Source organism: Bos taurus, chromosome 2 (genome assembly GCF_002263795.3).
Source record: "Bos taurus isolate L1 Dominette 01449 registration number 42190680 breed Hereford chromosome 2, ARS-UCD2.0, whole genome shotgun sequence".
NCBI lineage: Eukaryota > Metazoa > Chordata > Mammalia > Artiodactyla > Bovidae > Bos > Bos taurus.
Window position 1 is genome coordinate 96,000,688 of NC_037329.1, and position 16,805 is coordinate 96,017,492.

The window sequence follows — 16,805 nt, forward strand, 5'->3', positions numbered from 1 at the left end:
AGTCAATATGTTGGCATTAGTCTCCTGTCAGATGATTTCTTGGTCACTACTTTCTCTGATATTTTGACAGGGAAAAATCATTTATTGACAGTTTGACAGCATAATTTTAACACTTAGGCTTTGGTAATGCATTTTGAATGTTCTAAGTTGCCTTTATTTTCACATTTTTAACATCTGCAATTAAGATGGATCTCACGATTGATAGAATGTTAGGTTGGAGGAAAAGCAGCGTTCAGTGATCTGGTATACAGGTTTCCTCCTGGGAGTGTTTATATTAAGACCTGAGCTTAATTTTTTCTAGTCATCCTTTTTCTTCATAAGTCTATCATGCTGTCAAATGAGTTGCAATTTAAATTGATAATATAAAAGTGATGGCTCTTAAAATATAACTTTAATGATAACCCCTAATCAAGAGCTCAAGAATATTTCTCCTGGGTTAAAACATTCTGAAAGATTGCTAAAGAAGTAATTTTAGAAAGAATTCGCATATAAAATGCACAGTAATTTCTCAAAATGCCTCTAACATTATTGTGTGTGCTGGTTGCGGGAGAGGGGATGAGGGGAAGGGTGGGTGGTAACGCTTTGCTTCCTAGTTGACAGTCTTACCTTTGTGACAGTGAAGAGTATGGTACATTTTTTTCATCGTCTCCTTAGACTCTTGGCAAAACAGTTAATGGAGTGTGCAGAAATATTGTGTGTATGTATGAGTTTATTGTCTAATGGCTTACCTGTCAAGTCTAAAATAGTGATGTAGTTTTCACTGGCAAAAAGTGCAAGTTGTATAGAAAACTGTTCTATAGGCTGTAAACAGAAGATTAGTATTTTCTGAAAACCTCATGCAGATTGACAGCAGTAGGGCCCTAGTATGTCTAGTACCTATAAATGATAGGCAGCTCACCACAGTGGAAATGACACTGATAATTATGGGAAAGTGGTCAAAACTATGTAATCAAAAGAAATACAGATTAGATCTACAGTGTTATTCCTTATTTCTGTTAGTAGGACTTTTTCCTCCGCAACTCTGCAGAGCAGGGGGAGGAACTAAAACTGCCATGATTGGTAGCATTATACATTAATGTGGCCCCACCTTCTTCAGGAAGCAGTTTAGCACTGTACCTTGAGCCAGGAAAATGATCTAACCTTTTGGCTTAGACATCCCACTTTTGAAGATCTTTGCTAAGGAGATAAAACCATTATTTATTTAAAAAGCTGTATAACAATAGATGAAAAGTTTCCTCATCAAAGAATAGAATGTTTTAAGTACCTAAACCCCAGCAATAGGGAATTGGCTAAGTACAGTATAGGAATAACGCTTGATGGGCTGTTGTGTATTCATTAAACAGTAAATATGCAACAGTCAGATGTAGAAGGGTTGTTAATAACAAGAAGACATAAATTCTACACTAATTAGAGCTTTTTCTAATGTGTAAGGAAAACAACTAAAAGTAAGGGTTGTGAATCTGTGGGTTAATTTTTAAATAGTGTCATTTTGGCGCATGCAAATTTTTGTTCATGACGTTTGTTAAAGGAATGAGCAAATGACTTTTACCTTTCTCCACCTTCAATGTGATCATCAGTTCTGCTGGTTAACCAGGTCTCTTTCTGTTGCAAGTTTGAGAAAATGTCTCAGAATAGCTTAAATTAAAAATACATATATATTGACTTTTATATAACTGGAGTTGATAGAGTAAATTAAGCAGTACTTGACCCAGGAGTTCAGTGACCTCACAGCCTGTCTCAGTTCTGTTCTCCTCTGTTGATCTCTCCCGAAAAGCTTTTCCCCTCTTGATGGCAAGAGGAGTGTCCAAGCAGCTCCAGATTAGCTAAGGAGCCTAGGGTTACCCCTCTGCCTTTTTCTGCTTCTTGGAAAGTCCCAGGAAAGCTGCAGTCTATTAGCCAGTTCTGGGTCATGTGCCCACCCTTGAATCCTCGAGAGTAGGGTAGGGGGAGTGCCAGCTCTTTTCTGATCACTTGGGCAAGTTTACCTTTTTCCTGCATGTCATTTCTTTTATCCCAGCCTTCTTGCTTTCTCTATATAGATCTGTAGTAGCACATCATAGCATACCACTAGCACACCCTGGTTTGGCAGGGTGTGTGTGCGTGTGCAGGGTGTGTGTATGTACAGGGTGTGTGTGTGTATGTTAAAGCTCGCTTCTCTTTGATCCTGACACTTACTTTTCCTGGACTTCCATTGACTCTTGTTAAATTTTACCATGCCATAAACCCTGATGAAAAATATGGCTACTTTGCAAGCATTTCTGCTTATTTTTTAGATTCCAGTGTAGCCTGTTTACTTTCTGGTACAGATAAGTAGTCATGAATCCTTTCAGAAGCCTTAGGTTGAAAGTCTCTGCCTGTCAACTTTGTGTATAACTGAAATAATTTATTTTCTCGGTGTCGAATTTTTCAAATATGTAGGGGGTAAAAAACTTTAAAATAATTTTATGGGTCTTTTACATAAAACTGTTGAATAGAATATTTTCTCCAAAAATAGCTTAATAAACTCCAAATGCAGTGAAGGAATTTTCATGAAGAACAAAGCAGTTGGTTTACATATGTAAATTTATAATGCTGGCAGTAACATTAAAATTCCCATTAAACCAGGAAGTCCCAAATTACTGTTCATGCAAAATTCTTTCTTTGAGGAAGAAAAGGGTTCTAGGTAGATAACATTTGTGAAATGCTGGGTTAGACGGAATTCACTACTGGACTGGTTGGTTTTTAATATATCAATGTATATAGCTTTTTGATTCTCAGGGATAACATGTAAATCACTTTGACCACCAAACACCCCTTTAAAAATAGGCCAATTATTATGTGGTTTGGGAAATATTGCCTTAACTATTACTCTTTAAAAATCTTGGTCTAGTTTCTTAAAAGATTGTTTAATTGGTTTGAGGTGGACTTCACTGAGTAAGTGCCCATAGGGCTTTTATGTTTGTTTTAAACAACAACCTTACTGTCCAATGTGGCAGCTTGTGCTTGCTTGATATTTCTGCCTAAATAGAAGACTCTCCCACCTTGGTGCAAAGTGAACTGCCAGCAGACCCACCTTTTTTACGTAGGTATGGGCAAAATTTTTTTCAAGCAGCCCTTTGATGTGCTCCAGGAAGTACTCTTATTGAAGCCTTCTATTAATCATGCACCATGAAAGGAAAAAGTGAGAGTTTAGCTTTGGAAATAGAGGGCAGAGTTAAAAATCACCATCTTGGAAGTGTTCCTATGGATCAGAACATTGAACTCTTATGTATTCCTCTTAAATCTGCCATGATGAATAGCCCCTAGATAAACGGCAGCCAACTGTTGAGTGGAGTTAGAATTAGCTATTGGATTGTCTGAAGAACACTTGCCAAAAGCAGCTCATTTGGTTATAGCATATTTGATAGATTGAGCTGGTATCTGACAGTAATTGACTACAGCATAACTTGCTTCTTGAGACTTCCTGAAATTTGCTAGTAATATCAGCTTAAAGAGAGGTGACTGAATTTTTAATCAATAAATAGGAGGGGAGGCATAGATTAGGTGCAAGTTTAAAAAAAAAAAAAAGCCTAAGACATAGCCCTGGTTTTATTCCACATGTTTGGAGAATTTCTACAGTTTTTCTGTTTACCAATAGAATTTTTATATTGTTGCCTTTACTACAGTTTCCTTCTTGTCATTACTAAAAGCTCTTCTTAAGGCTATTAAACGTGATTAAAATCAATGTGTAGCTGTTTTAAAAGTCATGTCTTTTTCTACTCAACTAATTGTCACACCTTTCTCTCTTCTTCCTGTGCAGACTTAGCTTTGGAATCAAACCCTTCTGACCACCCAAGGGCAAGCACAATTTTTCTGAGCAAATCTCAAACGGACGGTAAGACAGTGTTTTTCCCCCCCTGAGAAAAAGATTGAAAACTGTTTTTGTTTTGTGTATTTTAGGAAGATACAGAAAAACACTTGGAATAGTTTAAATATTTTATTTTTTAATATGTGATAATATTTTAATATTTGATATTTTAATATGTGATGATACATTTTTACTTCAGGTGTCACTATTTTAATGAGAAACACTTAGACCATCTGTTTATACACTCTGCTACTTCTTTATCAACACAGTCAGCTTGCCACATGATTTAGTTGTGGTCTGTTTTTCCATGCTACTTTGTCCTTTTCCTCTTGCTCCAAGAGCACATGAGTTAAAGATGAATGATAGGGTTTAGGTCACAGTTAGGTTTTCATTTGATAAAAAAAAAATCAGTTGTTATGTATGGGAATTGAGTCTTGTGATTTTGGCACCATTTTGCACAGTGCTCAACCAGATGAACCTTTCTCACATCCAGATTCATGTAAATTTTTAAGTTCTTTTAAAAGTTCGTATAAGAACTTTTAGCTCTTCAAAGTTCTCTCATCCTAATGTGGTGCTGGGCCAGGGTAATCAGAGGAGCATGCCTGCCATATGGGGTTTTCCAGAAGGTTATCCTCAGTAAGGGAAACCTTGTGTAAATTTCTGGTGTCCTGCTTGTTTTAAGATGAGAATCAGAACTGGAAGTTTTTGCACTCCTGCTTGTTGTCTTGCCTGCTTGTCTTCCTTAATATATGTTAAATCCTAGTTTATTTGCTAAAAAGCCACACATGATCAAGTTTTTCGGTTGTTTATGAGAGCAGGAATACAAGTGAACGTTCTATAATATTTGAAGTAATGCAGCACAATAAAAAATAGAGGGTTCTTTTTCTTTTATTTTCATTAGATTACCGGTTTTTATCAAAGGGTCTGTCTCAGAAACGGCCAGCCAGAAGAGGGCCAGGCGTGGGGGTGGGGCACAGAGCGCTCACGCCCTCTCGGAGTGCACCATGTGTTCTCCAGCCTGAGGGCGCCTGCATTTTCTTAAAGTGTGTGTTCTTTGTCTTGAGGCAGTTATTTCTAGTTAGGATTACTGTATTTCTCAGTCTTTTCCAGACTCATGAGCTGCTCACACTGTAGAGAGACAGTGGAGAGAGTAAAAGAAACACAACCTCATGCCCCTGTCTCTCTTCAGTCTAAAGGAATTCATGCTTGTGATGCCATGGGAACGAGTGTGGCCTGAGACTCTCTTTGAGCTTATATTCTTCTGGTCTTTGTTGGAGCAAAACAGTTCTATGTTCTGTCAATGCATGTTAGTGAGGTCAGCACACATGTTAAAGTTTATAGAGCTTTCCAGTGTGTAAAGACCCTGTATTTTTTAACTTGGGTGTTTGAGTAGGTGACCAATAAGTGGTTCAGGATGCTTCCAGAGACATGGTTGCTTGACCAGAAACTGGTTCTTAGAGTTGTCATCTGTTAATCCTGGTGACTAATGTACATGTAGAACTAGAAAATACTACATACGGTGCAGCTGGTAAATTTTTTTATTAGCTAAATATCTCACCTGGCCTAATTTGCTTTGTCCTTTTCTTTTGTAAATGGAGAGTCTTTGATTTGTACCTAATACAGAGTATCTGTTAGGTCAAATAGTAAAACTAAGTTTTTAGATATTATTTATAGGATTCATTTTGCTGGGTGATTTAAGTTATATGTTTTGTTGGAAATTATTTTTAAAAATAGAATGAAATTTTAACTCATTGTGTATATTGGTAATCCATCAGATAACTAGTGACTTATTTTTCTATGGTATTTGTATCGGAATTCATCAGTTAATTTTTTTTATTCTTAGTGCGAGAAAAGAGGAAGAGCAACCATTTAAACCATGTAAGTAAATAGTTGAAAAGTTAAGAAATCAATAGTTCAATTAAAAGCATGTCTGCCATGATTTCCTAAAAAGTATGATGGATCCAATACTGTTAGCATTGACCTCTTATTTATAAATTTTCTGAATGTCTAGTTCCTAATTATCAAGTATATTCAGAAAGGTTTTTGACTTAGTAGTTCCCTTTTTTTTTTTAAGGGTCCTGACATTTAAGTTAAATTTCAATAATATGGTTATAATATAAAGATCGAGCTTCAGCTCTTTTGCCTTAAATTTTTGATCTTAGTTTTTAACCAAAGTAATAAAAGTGTAATAGGTAATTTAATTTTTAGCACTGTCCATTGACTTCTTGGCACAGCAGGTGAAATCTTAACTTCCTTGTCCACCATGATTTTATCTCCCTCCTTCTGTTCCCTTTGCGTGCATCAGTTTTTATTAAATCAGAATCACTGTCTACATCACTCCGACTACCAAGTGTTGTCCGTCGCTGAGCCGTGTGGTTCTCCGTGCTGCCTCCTTGTGCACCTTTCATTCTTTTTCTTCAATGTTAATGAAATCTCAGCACTTCTGCACTTCTCAGGATAATCCAATTCTGCTTTTTCTAGCAAGCATGATCTCACACAGCCAAACACAGTTGAGTAGCTCCCTGGCCAATCTCCCTATTTTCACATTCTTCATTTTTTTCTGTGGAATTAATTTCCTGACTATATTCACTTGCCTGTTTTTTAACAGCTATTTTTTCCCCCAAATGTTGTAACATTTGTCACATACCCATCAAAAATATTTTCCGTCCACAAAACCACATCTGTTCCATTTTTTCTTGGAGACACTTTTTGCCAACCTTTTGTCTTCCTACCCTCTACATACTAGTGTTTCCTAGATGGGCTCTGTGCCTATTTTCCTGGGATATCTGTGTGAAGTCACCTGGGATCTCACATCACTACTCTCTGATGTTGGATCCCCTATGTCCTAGATTCTGTTTCCCTCTGTCTTGTTATACTCCCTTGTTTTACTGGAGCACATTTTCCTGGAAAAAGGCACATGGGCAAAAATTTTTTAAAGACCTAGCCTCTATGAAACTCCTTATATTTGATAAAGTGTAGAATTCTAGGTTGAAACTAATTTTTGCAGTTCTAGAGATGTTTCTCTCCTGTTCTCATTTACAGTGTTGCTCTTAAATCTGTTGAATTTGGTACATTGTATCTTACCAAATTAGTCATTTCTCCATTCCTTCCTCCTGTGGAACCTTGTAGTACCTTCTGTCTTTGTGGGGTTTTGAAATTTCATAACATGGTTTGATATAGACCTTGTCACTCTATTGGGGCCTTTAAACATACAGAACATCTCTTCTAGTGAATTTTTTTATGTGCGTCTTTGGTATTTTCTTTTTTTTTTTTGGATTCCTGTTAGTCAGATGTTGAAAATTTTAGAGCATATTTCTGCACAGATTTTTTTTCCCCTCCTGTTTTCCGTTTTGGCTTCTTGTCCTACTTCCTAGGGGTTTCCTTGACTGCTCTAATCCTTCTATTGAATATATTGTTTTGTCTACCTTATTTTTATAGAGTTCTCTTCCATCCTTTTATTCTTTTTTCACTGATGCAATTTCTCATCTTTCTGTAGATGTTGAAGATTTTTTTTTTTTAAGTTTTTATTTGCTCCTGCATTTTTATCTTTCCTGTCGATGCCTTCTTCCTGTTTTGATCTCTGACTTCTTGGAGGTTTCCCTCAAATATGTGATTCTCCCTCACTGTTAAGATCTAATTGGAAGCATCACTTTGCGAACTCATTAACTGATAGACCTCACTGCAAGGATTTGGTGACCATGCCTCTGAATTCTGAACCTGCCTCAGGTTCTGTAAGACAAATTGGTTTTGTTGTTCCCATCCCAGTCACTCTGTAGGTTCCAAGGTTGTGCTTCCTCTGTTCTGCCATGTCCGTTACCACTCCTTTATCTAGTTTTTTCTTCTTTCAAACATCAAAAATCATCTGCTGTTTATCCTGTCTTGGGTATAGCTTTTTAAAAAAATACTTTTAATTCTAATGAGATGATATCTCTGAAAGAAGGGGGAAAGGAAGTAGATTTGTGGTTAGTCCACTCTAAGTTGGATTTATACTTTGAATATAAATTCTAAGTTTAAAAGTTTTAATTCAGTATAATTAATGGTACTGATTCAGACAATACTTTCTATTATATCTATAATTAGAATACTGTACATTTCTACTAAGACCTTGATTAAGAATCCTATTCAAACTACTTATCCTGCCACATTGTCCGTTAATGTGTAGTAATGTAGGGAGTAGTTTACACTAAGGCACTTCTTGTTGTTTTATTGCTAAGTCAGACATGACTCTTTTACAACCCTATGGACTGTAGTAGCCCACCAGGCTCGCCTGTCTGTGGACTTTTCCAGGCAAGAATACTGGAGTGGGTTGCTATTTCCTTCTCCAGGGGATCTTCCTGACTGAGGAATCAAACCCACGTCTCCTGCTTTGGCAGGTGGATTCTTTACCCACTGAGCCACCAGGGAAGCCCCACACTAATGCATTGAGTATTACAAAATTTTAAGTAAAAGTCTTAATAATTACTAATAAACACATCTAAAACTTGTGGAAAGGGGAGGAAAAAAGTGAATTTCAGCTTAATTTTTTTGATGGGTTAAACTCAGAGGCAATAGGCAGGATGGGAAGATTCACTGGGTGGGGGCAGAATTTCAACAGGTGCTTGACTTTTAATAAGTTTTGCGGGCGATTGTTACTTATTAGTCTTCCAGTATGATTATTTTCTAGTCTCTGCCATTAAACCTGAGGTCTACTAAGTAAGCCTTTTCCCTTCTTGTAAAGATTGTAAAAGTCCATCGGTTCTGTCCTTAGCTCTGAATGACAGTAAATACTCTTCTTCAGTGAACATTAAAGTATCAGTGGTGGGTTTTGCTGTTTGATTTTTATATTTGCATTTTATATCATTAATCTTTGTCAGTGTAGTTTATTGAGGTTTTGAGCCAGCGATGATAAGGCTTTAATCATAAAGGACAGTTACCTTAAATTTTAAAGTGAGATGAGGGGAAAGTGAGCTGTTGGCAGCTAATATATCCAGGCTTTGCTCAGAAACTTTAATTCTGCCATCCTTTAGTGAATAGTAGATGCCAAAAGTTTGAATCACTTCAGGAGTAGGCCTGGAGAAGTGTTCACTGTTTCTTGGTAGGATCTAGCTAGTATTCTGTAGGTTGCTGATAGACTAAAATGAGCCCCACCCCGCCTTGGTCTGTAGTGCCACGTCTAATTAAACTTCTTAAATATTTCAGCACTAATATTTCCAAAGATAAACATATAATTCATAATAGAGAAAAAGTTTTAATAGAGAAAAATGGGATAAATATCACCCAAAGCCAAAGCTCTACCAACGAGTCTATATTTTGGTGCATTTTCTTACTATGTTTGTTCCCCTCATAGATAGATTTTATAGTCAGAACTGACTTTTACTATGTGTAGTGCATCATACTCTTAATAGTAGTGACCTTTTAAAAGATAACTTCATTTAGAATATAAGCATTTGAATAAATGTTCAGTTTTCATGCTGTGTCTCCTTTGAGATTCTAAAATTACACATTAACCAGATAGCTTAAGAAATATGTAAGTTTCAGTTTAAATCATTTCTAGCTTGAAGGAGAAATTCCTCCAAATAGTGGTACTTTTCAGGTATGTTTTGTCTAGAACTTTTTGTTAATAAAGGAGTAAGTGGCCTTGCCGTAAAATATCTGGAAGAAGCAAAATGGTGGTTTATACACCATTTGGATAGTTCTTATTATTGGCTATTGGCACTGTTTATTTAAATGGTCTGTATTTTAAAAAAACATCGACTAGATTTTCTCCTTGTTTCACCTTTGATGTATTTGTGGAGGACACTGATAGAGTGTGACAGCATGGTGAAAACTACTTTATATTAATAGGAGGAAGGAAGGCTCATCTGAATTAGTAAACAAAAACCAACAGAACCAAGTGTTGAAATTGTTTGTGTTCTGTGGTATTAAAGAATGCTATTACTTTGAGCTACTGACAGTGACTGGGATTTGAGTATTGGCCTTTACTTAAAGGAAGAGAATTGTCCTAACATAGTTTAGGCTATTTTAGTATTTGACTATGGCTTGTTCTTGGGCTCTTCACAAATAAATGGATACTTCTAAAGTGTTTTAAAGACAGTTTATTCTCTAGAGGGTCTCATAAAGTTCTTTGTCACCTATCCAGCACCACTGCAGATAGTTCTAATGTGTATCATTAGTATGATTTACCTTCCAGTTGTAATTGATCTTAAATAATTTGTCAAAGGCTTGTTGAATCCTAATTTGTCCCAGATTCTGTGCTCAGCAACTGGAGTAGGAGGAGTAAGAATCTTCTGTAACCTGGAGGAGCTTGCTTGCTTACTTAGGAGGGAGATACCAGGCAAGCAATTGAGACCATGTAACTGGTGGTGAATTAGATGTGTAAGTGTGCAGAAAGGGAGAAGTTCAGTGGTGTGGCTGCTGGCCGAGGTATGCTGGAGGTCATGGGGTCAAGTTTGCTGGGACAAGAAGGAAGAAGCCAGTGCAGGCAGAGAGCAGCGTGTGCAAGGCACCAGAGTGCCATGATGAGCGTCAGATAGCATGGAGAGAAGAAATAATAAAACTGCAATGAGTGGGAAGTATTCTCTAAGGCTCTCACTTGTCTAATATATGGCAGTCTTACTTAAACATGAAATGAGAAGTTAAATTCTCAGAGCTGCTTTTATCTGTTTCTTGGCTGTGAGAGAATCTTAAAGCTGTACCCTTTTGTCCTCCAGATAAGGAAACTGAGGCCCAGAGAGATCTATGGCCTCCAGGTTGCGAGTGATAGAGCAGCCCTGGCATGCCCAGCCTCTGACTCAAAAACGCTTGTTTCCTCACACTGTCTCCCAAGCTAATACACTTATGATTGGCGTTCATTTACTGCAATGGAATGCTCTCACATCGATATTACATAAAGCAGTGCGTTTTATTGTAGTAAATGAATAGAAATAGAAATCTCCGCTGCATTTCATTGCTTAAGGAAGAAACACTGAAATCTTACTATATGCTTTCTACATTATTATAAAGGCAATTTATAATAGGTGCTTGCCAGGTTCATTTATGGGTCCTGTATCAAGGGCAGCAGTTTATACCACATTTCTCAGATCTTGCCTGTGGAAGTTAGAGTACAGAGGTTTCCCATGGAGCTGCACGTGATGCAGCACTCAGCAGTTCATGGAGTGTAAGGAAAATCTTAATGCTTTATCGTTTGACATTTTAACCAAGGAAAAAACACACTTTTATAGGTTTAACTTACTGTGACATTTTCTTCTATCTCCCTTCCCCTTCAGGTATCTCCAGGGCAGCTTACTAAAAAGTATAGCTCATGCTCAACCATATTTCTAGATGACAGCACAGTCAGCCAGCCTAATCTTAGAACCACAATAAAATGGTGAGTACAACTAGGTTGCCAAGGGCTGAGTGACAGACCCCCTTCTTGCTGAAACCATTCTAGCCATACGTAATTTCATTCATTTGATTTGTCCTTTTCAGTGATCAGGTTAAGAAACTGGTGTCAACTATATGTTGGTTTCAAGGACCTAAATATGAGTCTTCAGTTTCCATTTTTATTATAGAGTACATGATAGAAGGGAAAGTCAGTTAGCAAGTAAGAAATCCCAGGAAAAATGTAAATCTTATTTGATGATTTCTATTGTTAAGATAATATTGAACATAATGAGAAAGAGAGGGGTACCTTTTTATTGTATGTTTCTAGAAAAAAGTATTTCTTTATGAGTTGGGAGTGTCCTACAACAATGTATACTAGTTTGGAAGCTACCGTTAGAAGAAGGAACAGCGTGTCCCCTACTGGCACCAAAGCGAATCTGCAGTTAAATTTAATTGGACTTCGTCAGATTTATCACACCCTGCATTTTTTTCCTGCAGTATTTCTGTATGAAATTTTACTTCTCCTTCCTCTCCCCCAAAGAGGGGGAAAATATATCAAAACTGTTTCAAGGGGCGTACTCTCAAGCTTAATTTCTCCATAGATGAAATTTGTTCAACTAAGATTTTAACTTAATAGACACATTTAATTTTTGTTTATATATGTGTATCTCCAACACACTGTATCAATCAAAGCAGAGAACAATAAAAGAGATGAAGTTTCAGAAACAAGGCTGTGGTCAGGCTTATACTTAAGAAGACACGAACAGTGTTACGATGACAAAAACTATTCCTCCATTTCTGGAAGCCCCTCATAGTCCACAATTGGAGATGCACAATTCAGAACGCCCTAATGATGGGAATGTTCAAGTTTATTTAAGAGAGAGAATTAAAAACCAAACAGGATGCAGACCTCCATGCCTCTGTTGGAGTTGTCCAGGAACATTAACTAGTGTCTCCTTAGCATATGAATGTTAACTTTCCAGAACAGTTTGGGAAATGCTACTTGAAAATATTAGTATCCTTATCATTAATTTTAGTTTTCTGTCTTAAAAATATAATTAGCTTATACATTTAATTTCATTTTTAATGTGCAAGGCTTTTTATTTTTTAGCTGTTTAAATGATCAGTATACTTCTAACTTTAATTAAAAACAACCAGTTCACAATCATAATAATGTAACTTTCTTATTAGTTTTGGTCAAATCGTGTTTCAACAAAAACTGAGCCCCATTGCTCTTTAAAGTCCTGAGTTTTGGCACTTCTCTCGAAATCAGTGTTTTTATTCAGCCAAGACACTAAATCTGTGGGTTAAAAAACTACTCTCACTGTGGCTAGAGTCACAGCTTCTTTTCAATTCAAAAGAGCCTGATGTTCCAGTATATAATTCAGAAGTAGTTTTAAAGATTAACCTTGCTCAGATGAGTAGGTTTCATGCTTTTTATTCTCAACCTAGTCTTAATGTTTGGAAATACAGTAAATTTTTCTCTGATTAAGTTTTAAAAATGACCATTCAGCACATTCATTATTGGTGAAATAAAGGTTTACTGAGAAAATTAGGGCAAATTGGCTTTTAGGAATGATTCTGAAAAGTACCATGGGATTAGTTTTCAGTGGGGTAGGTGAGCCTTATTAGAATCACCTGTGCAACTTTTTCAAGATGTGTATCTCTGAACACATGGATTCTACCTTTCCTCCCTGCCTCCAAGACGCAGAGTCTGTGGGTCTGTCTGGCTCTCTGTCTCTTTCTCACACACACACCCCTTTTGACAAGCTGAGGAATGATGTGTTTGAGGCATGATTTTATAGACAAAAGCATCCTGAGAGATTCTGATCTTAACCCTAACTCATTCATTCCTAAACTTGGCTGCACGTTGCAGTCACCTGGGGAGCTTTAAATACAATCCTGATGCCCAGGTCGTACCTAATGGAGTTAAATCAGAACATTTTGAAGCAGAAGCCAGGCAGTGTTTAAAGTGTCCCGGGTGATCCCAGGATGCAGCTGAGCTTGGGAACCACTCTCTGCTTCAAGGGTAGGAGAAAGAGAACTACTTCTGATAATTGGTGGGACCTTGAGTAAGTCAGTTTTTAGCCTTGATTCCCTTATTTGTAAAATGGGATAAGTGTCATATAAGGTTCAGTTGCCCTTTTTATTATGTAACTTTTAATTCTGTGACTTTAAGGTCAATTTGAAGAAACTTTGAAGCACTATAGAAGTATCCATCTTTGATGCTAACAGTGTTACTGGCCTTTCTGCAAATGCTAAGATTCTATAGACTAGTTACAAAATTCAGATTTGCCTTCTCTCAATTATTTTGAGTTTCATTTTAGATACTGAGAACAAAGGGAAACAAATAACTTAACCAGAGAACCCCTTAATGGCCTAATACACAGCATCTGTGAATAACTTAGGGCTATAGTAATGTAAAAAGTATCTGAGGACTTGTATCTATTGGTTAGTTAATACTTTATTTAAAATAATTTGGAAATACCTGTCATTAATAGTGTACTGTGCTGTATTGTGCTGCCTTATTAGCAGTGCTTATTTCAGGATAACTAGGCTTATCATCAATTTTGTGACTATAAAACTTTGCTATTAAATTTTCTAATAATTATGTGTGAAAGTGATTTTAAATCCATTTTATTTGGTATGGAGCACTTGTATTACTTACTTTTAGAGAAATAATGGAAAATAGACATGTTAGAGGGATACTGAACTAAATCAGCTGAAATGCAGTGCCTAACAAAAAGCCATGTGTGGCTTAAATTTAACCATGTGGATAGATGATATAACTTGTATGGGACGAAAGATTTGGTGCATAGAAGGACAAATGACTGGGGAAATATATAACAACATATATTATAATAATCAACCCAAACATGTCTTCTAAGAGCACATCTAGCATTTTGGGTCTCCTAATTTTGCTAAAAGCCAAAGAACCTAAAACATGGGGGATAGCACCTGTGGGTACTGCTCTGAATTAGAGGATGTGGGGGCCACTGGGCATCTGGAAGGTCTTACCTCTCTGCCAACCCTTTTTAAATGTCTTCAGGCCTAATGTGATAAAAATCAATTATTACAATATATTTTTTTCCTCCACAGTGTGACCTTAGCAATATATTACCACATAAAGAACAGGTGAGCTCTTTTAAAACCTATTTTGTTATTCCAGCTAATTAATTTACACAGTATAAAGTTTAGTGTTAAGTAATAACTATAGACAGTATTTAGAGTAAGCTTTTACTGTTAGAGTGCTTCTATTAGAGTATGGAAGTAAGTCATTTATTTTTATTTTGGGACTCTTAATTCTTTAACCACTCTTATGTGGTTTATATGGATATTTACTGTATTAGAAATTGAAATTGAAAATTTAAAAAATTAAATCCATTGTATGTTAAACAGGCTTTCCTTAGCAGTACTGAAATTTTGAGCTGGATGAAGCTTTGTTGTGGGGTGCTGTCCTGTGCGTTGTCGAGCACTTCACAGCACCCCTGGCCTCTACCCTCTAGGTGCCAGTAGCACATTCTGCTTCTGTCCACAGTAGGACAACAAAAACTGTCACCTGAGGGATGAGATCACCATCTGGTTGGGGACTCCAGTGTTTAACATAAGTCTTTTTTTTTTTTTAATGAAAAATAACCATTTTCCACAACAAAATAGTGGAGAGAAAAGTATCTCATTAATAGGAGACAGTTGATTCTCATATCAACACTGTCTTCAGTCATTTGCTTTGAAGAAGCAATATGAAGATCCAGCCACATGTAGACATATAGTTGGGAAAAGGTGAATTTTTAAAGCCTTGAGATAATTTGGCATGTTCTTTGATACTGTCCCCAAAATCCACATGTGCTAGTTCATTAAATTAGTTAAAATGGAGTTCCAAGTCATTATCAGTGAACTTGAAGTAGGTACTATGTTAAATTAATGCCCATTGATCTGTCCTGCATACTGAGTGGATCTGTTTATCTGTACATGATTTTATAATATTATACATTGTCATTTGCAAAGTATTGGCTCACATTTCTTTAGACAGTGTCAAAAACTCACTCTTGTTAGTATCACCACCAATGTTATCAGAAAAGTCTTTAAGTATTGAGAAATCAAGCTCACCATAAATAAAGCTCACACTAGAAGGTACACGTTTTCCAAAAATCCTGATATTTTTAGCTTGATGGTTTGAATTTTATCATTGGTAATAAATAGTTGTGAGTTTTCTTTGAAGTCACAGGCTCACTTTATTCATTTTTTGAAAAAATGACTGTCAGTTGGTGTTTCATGAAAAAAGTGGTTTAAATATGATGTTCGAGGGGAAAAAAGTGACTTACCAGTAAGTTACAAGTGCTCTTCCTTAACAGAGCCATATTTCAGTACATGCAAGTGCTTAATGCATACTTTCCACTTAGAATATGAAAAAGAAGAGTAAAGGTTTAAGAATACTTAATTTTTACTCTTTCATCAAGGATGTTCTTAAGTGAAGCAGACTTTTTACATGCATTTGGCCAGGAATAACTGAGTTACTTCTAATTTAGTTTCATACCACTGCCTTGATTCACACTCAGAAACAAGCAATTTTACCCACTTTTGCTTTTATACAATCATAGTTAAGTGTCATACAGTGTAAAGGCAGGTGATGTCTTGGTATTCTTATAAAACACAGTTTTGACCTCTTAGACTTTTAGGCTTTCTGAAGAGGGGCCAGGGGAGAATCCCAGAGGCCTATAGACCACATTTGCAGAACTGCTGTTTAAATGGGCACAGAGTAGTAGTGTGGTGGAATTTGAAATAAAAAGCCTGGTTTCTCTTAAAAGACAATTAACATTTTTAACTCAGACTATTTAAAAGAGACAAGAAATAACAATATAAATATATAGTTATAGAATTAGATTATATTTATATATAATATATATGTTATATATTATATATGTTATAATAAGAATATAATATAAAGAACAAAAGAGGGGGAAAAAACAAGAAAAAAGCATGAATCTCATATTTACATTCATTGAAGTTAGAAGACTTCATTGCCCACTACTGCCACTTTATAAAATGTTCTTGTGTATTCCAGTGTGAGGTTAGTGCAGTGAAAATGTATTGGTCTACTAACATTGCCTGTTAGAAGGGGTCTGTGCAGGTAAAGGCAACTCTGGCTGGTTGTAGAAAAGATTTCAAGCAACTTGGTGTGCTGAGTATAAAATAGGTCAGAAAACCTTTCTAAGGGCAGAATCTAGGAGAATATGTAAAACTGTTTGCTTTATTGAAGGTTAATCTTCCTCTACTCCTTTCTCTACTCTTAGCAGATACTTTACTAAGCTAGTAACTCCTGAATTAATTTTTAAAATATATATTCTTATTTTATAGAGATGCCAATAGATCCTTGGATATTTTTGATGAGAGATCACATCCACTCACAGTAAGTGTCACTTTTGATTGAAGTTGTGTTTTTATTGTGCTTTTATTGTAGGTGTCCAATGTGTATTTTAATGATTGTAGAACTTGAACTGCTCTAGAATATGAATGACTAGCTTTGTGTTTTACTCCTTTTGATTTGTGTAAAGGATCTCCTATGAGGAGTTCTCGATTTAGACTTTAATATTGTGTGGTTACTTCCTTGACTTTACTGAAAAAATATTAAAGTACTTAG

At 36.2% G+C, this 16,805-nt stretch overlaps 1 protein-coding gene across 2 annotated transcripts in view; it reads left to right on the forward strand.

The window, feature by feature from the left end:
* The window catches only part of CCNYL1 (cyclin Y like 1), a 36,972-nt gene that overhangs the window by 8,054 nt on the left and 12,113 nt on the right, over positions 1-16,805 (forward strand). The window contains exons 2-6 of one of the 2 annotated variants that reach the window (XM_003585764.6): positions 3,779-3,853; positions 5,670-5,704; positions 11,071-11,171; positions 14,267-14,302; positions 16,523-16,574. In XM_003585764.6, coding sequence (XP_003585812.2) covers positions 3,779-3,853; positions 5,670-5,704; positions 11,071-11,171; positions 14,267-14,302; positions 16,523-16,574 — 299 coding nt within the window. The remainder of the gene's footprint in view (positions 1-3,778; positions 3,854-5,669; positions 5,705-11,070; positions 11,172-14,266; positions 14,303-16,522; positions 16,575-16,805) is intronic. The other variant, XM_002685539.7, reaches the window with a different exon arrangement.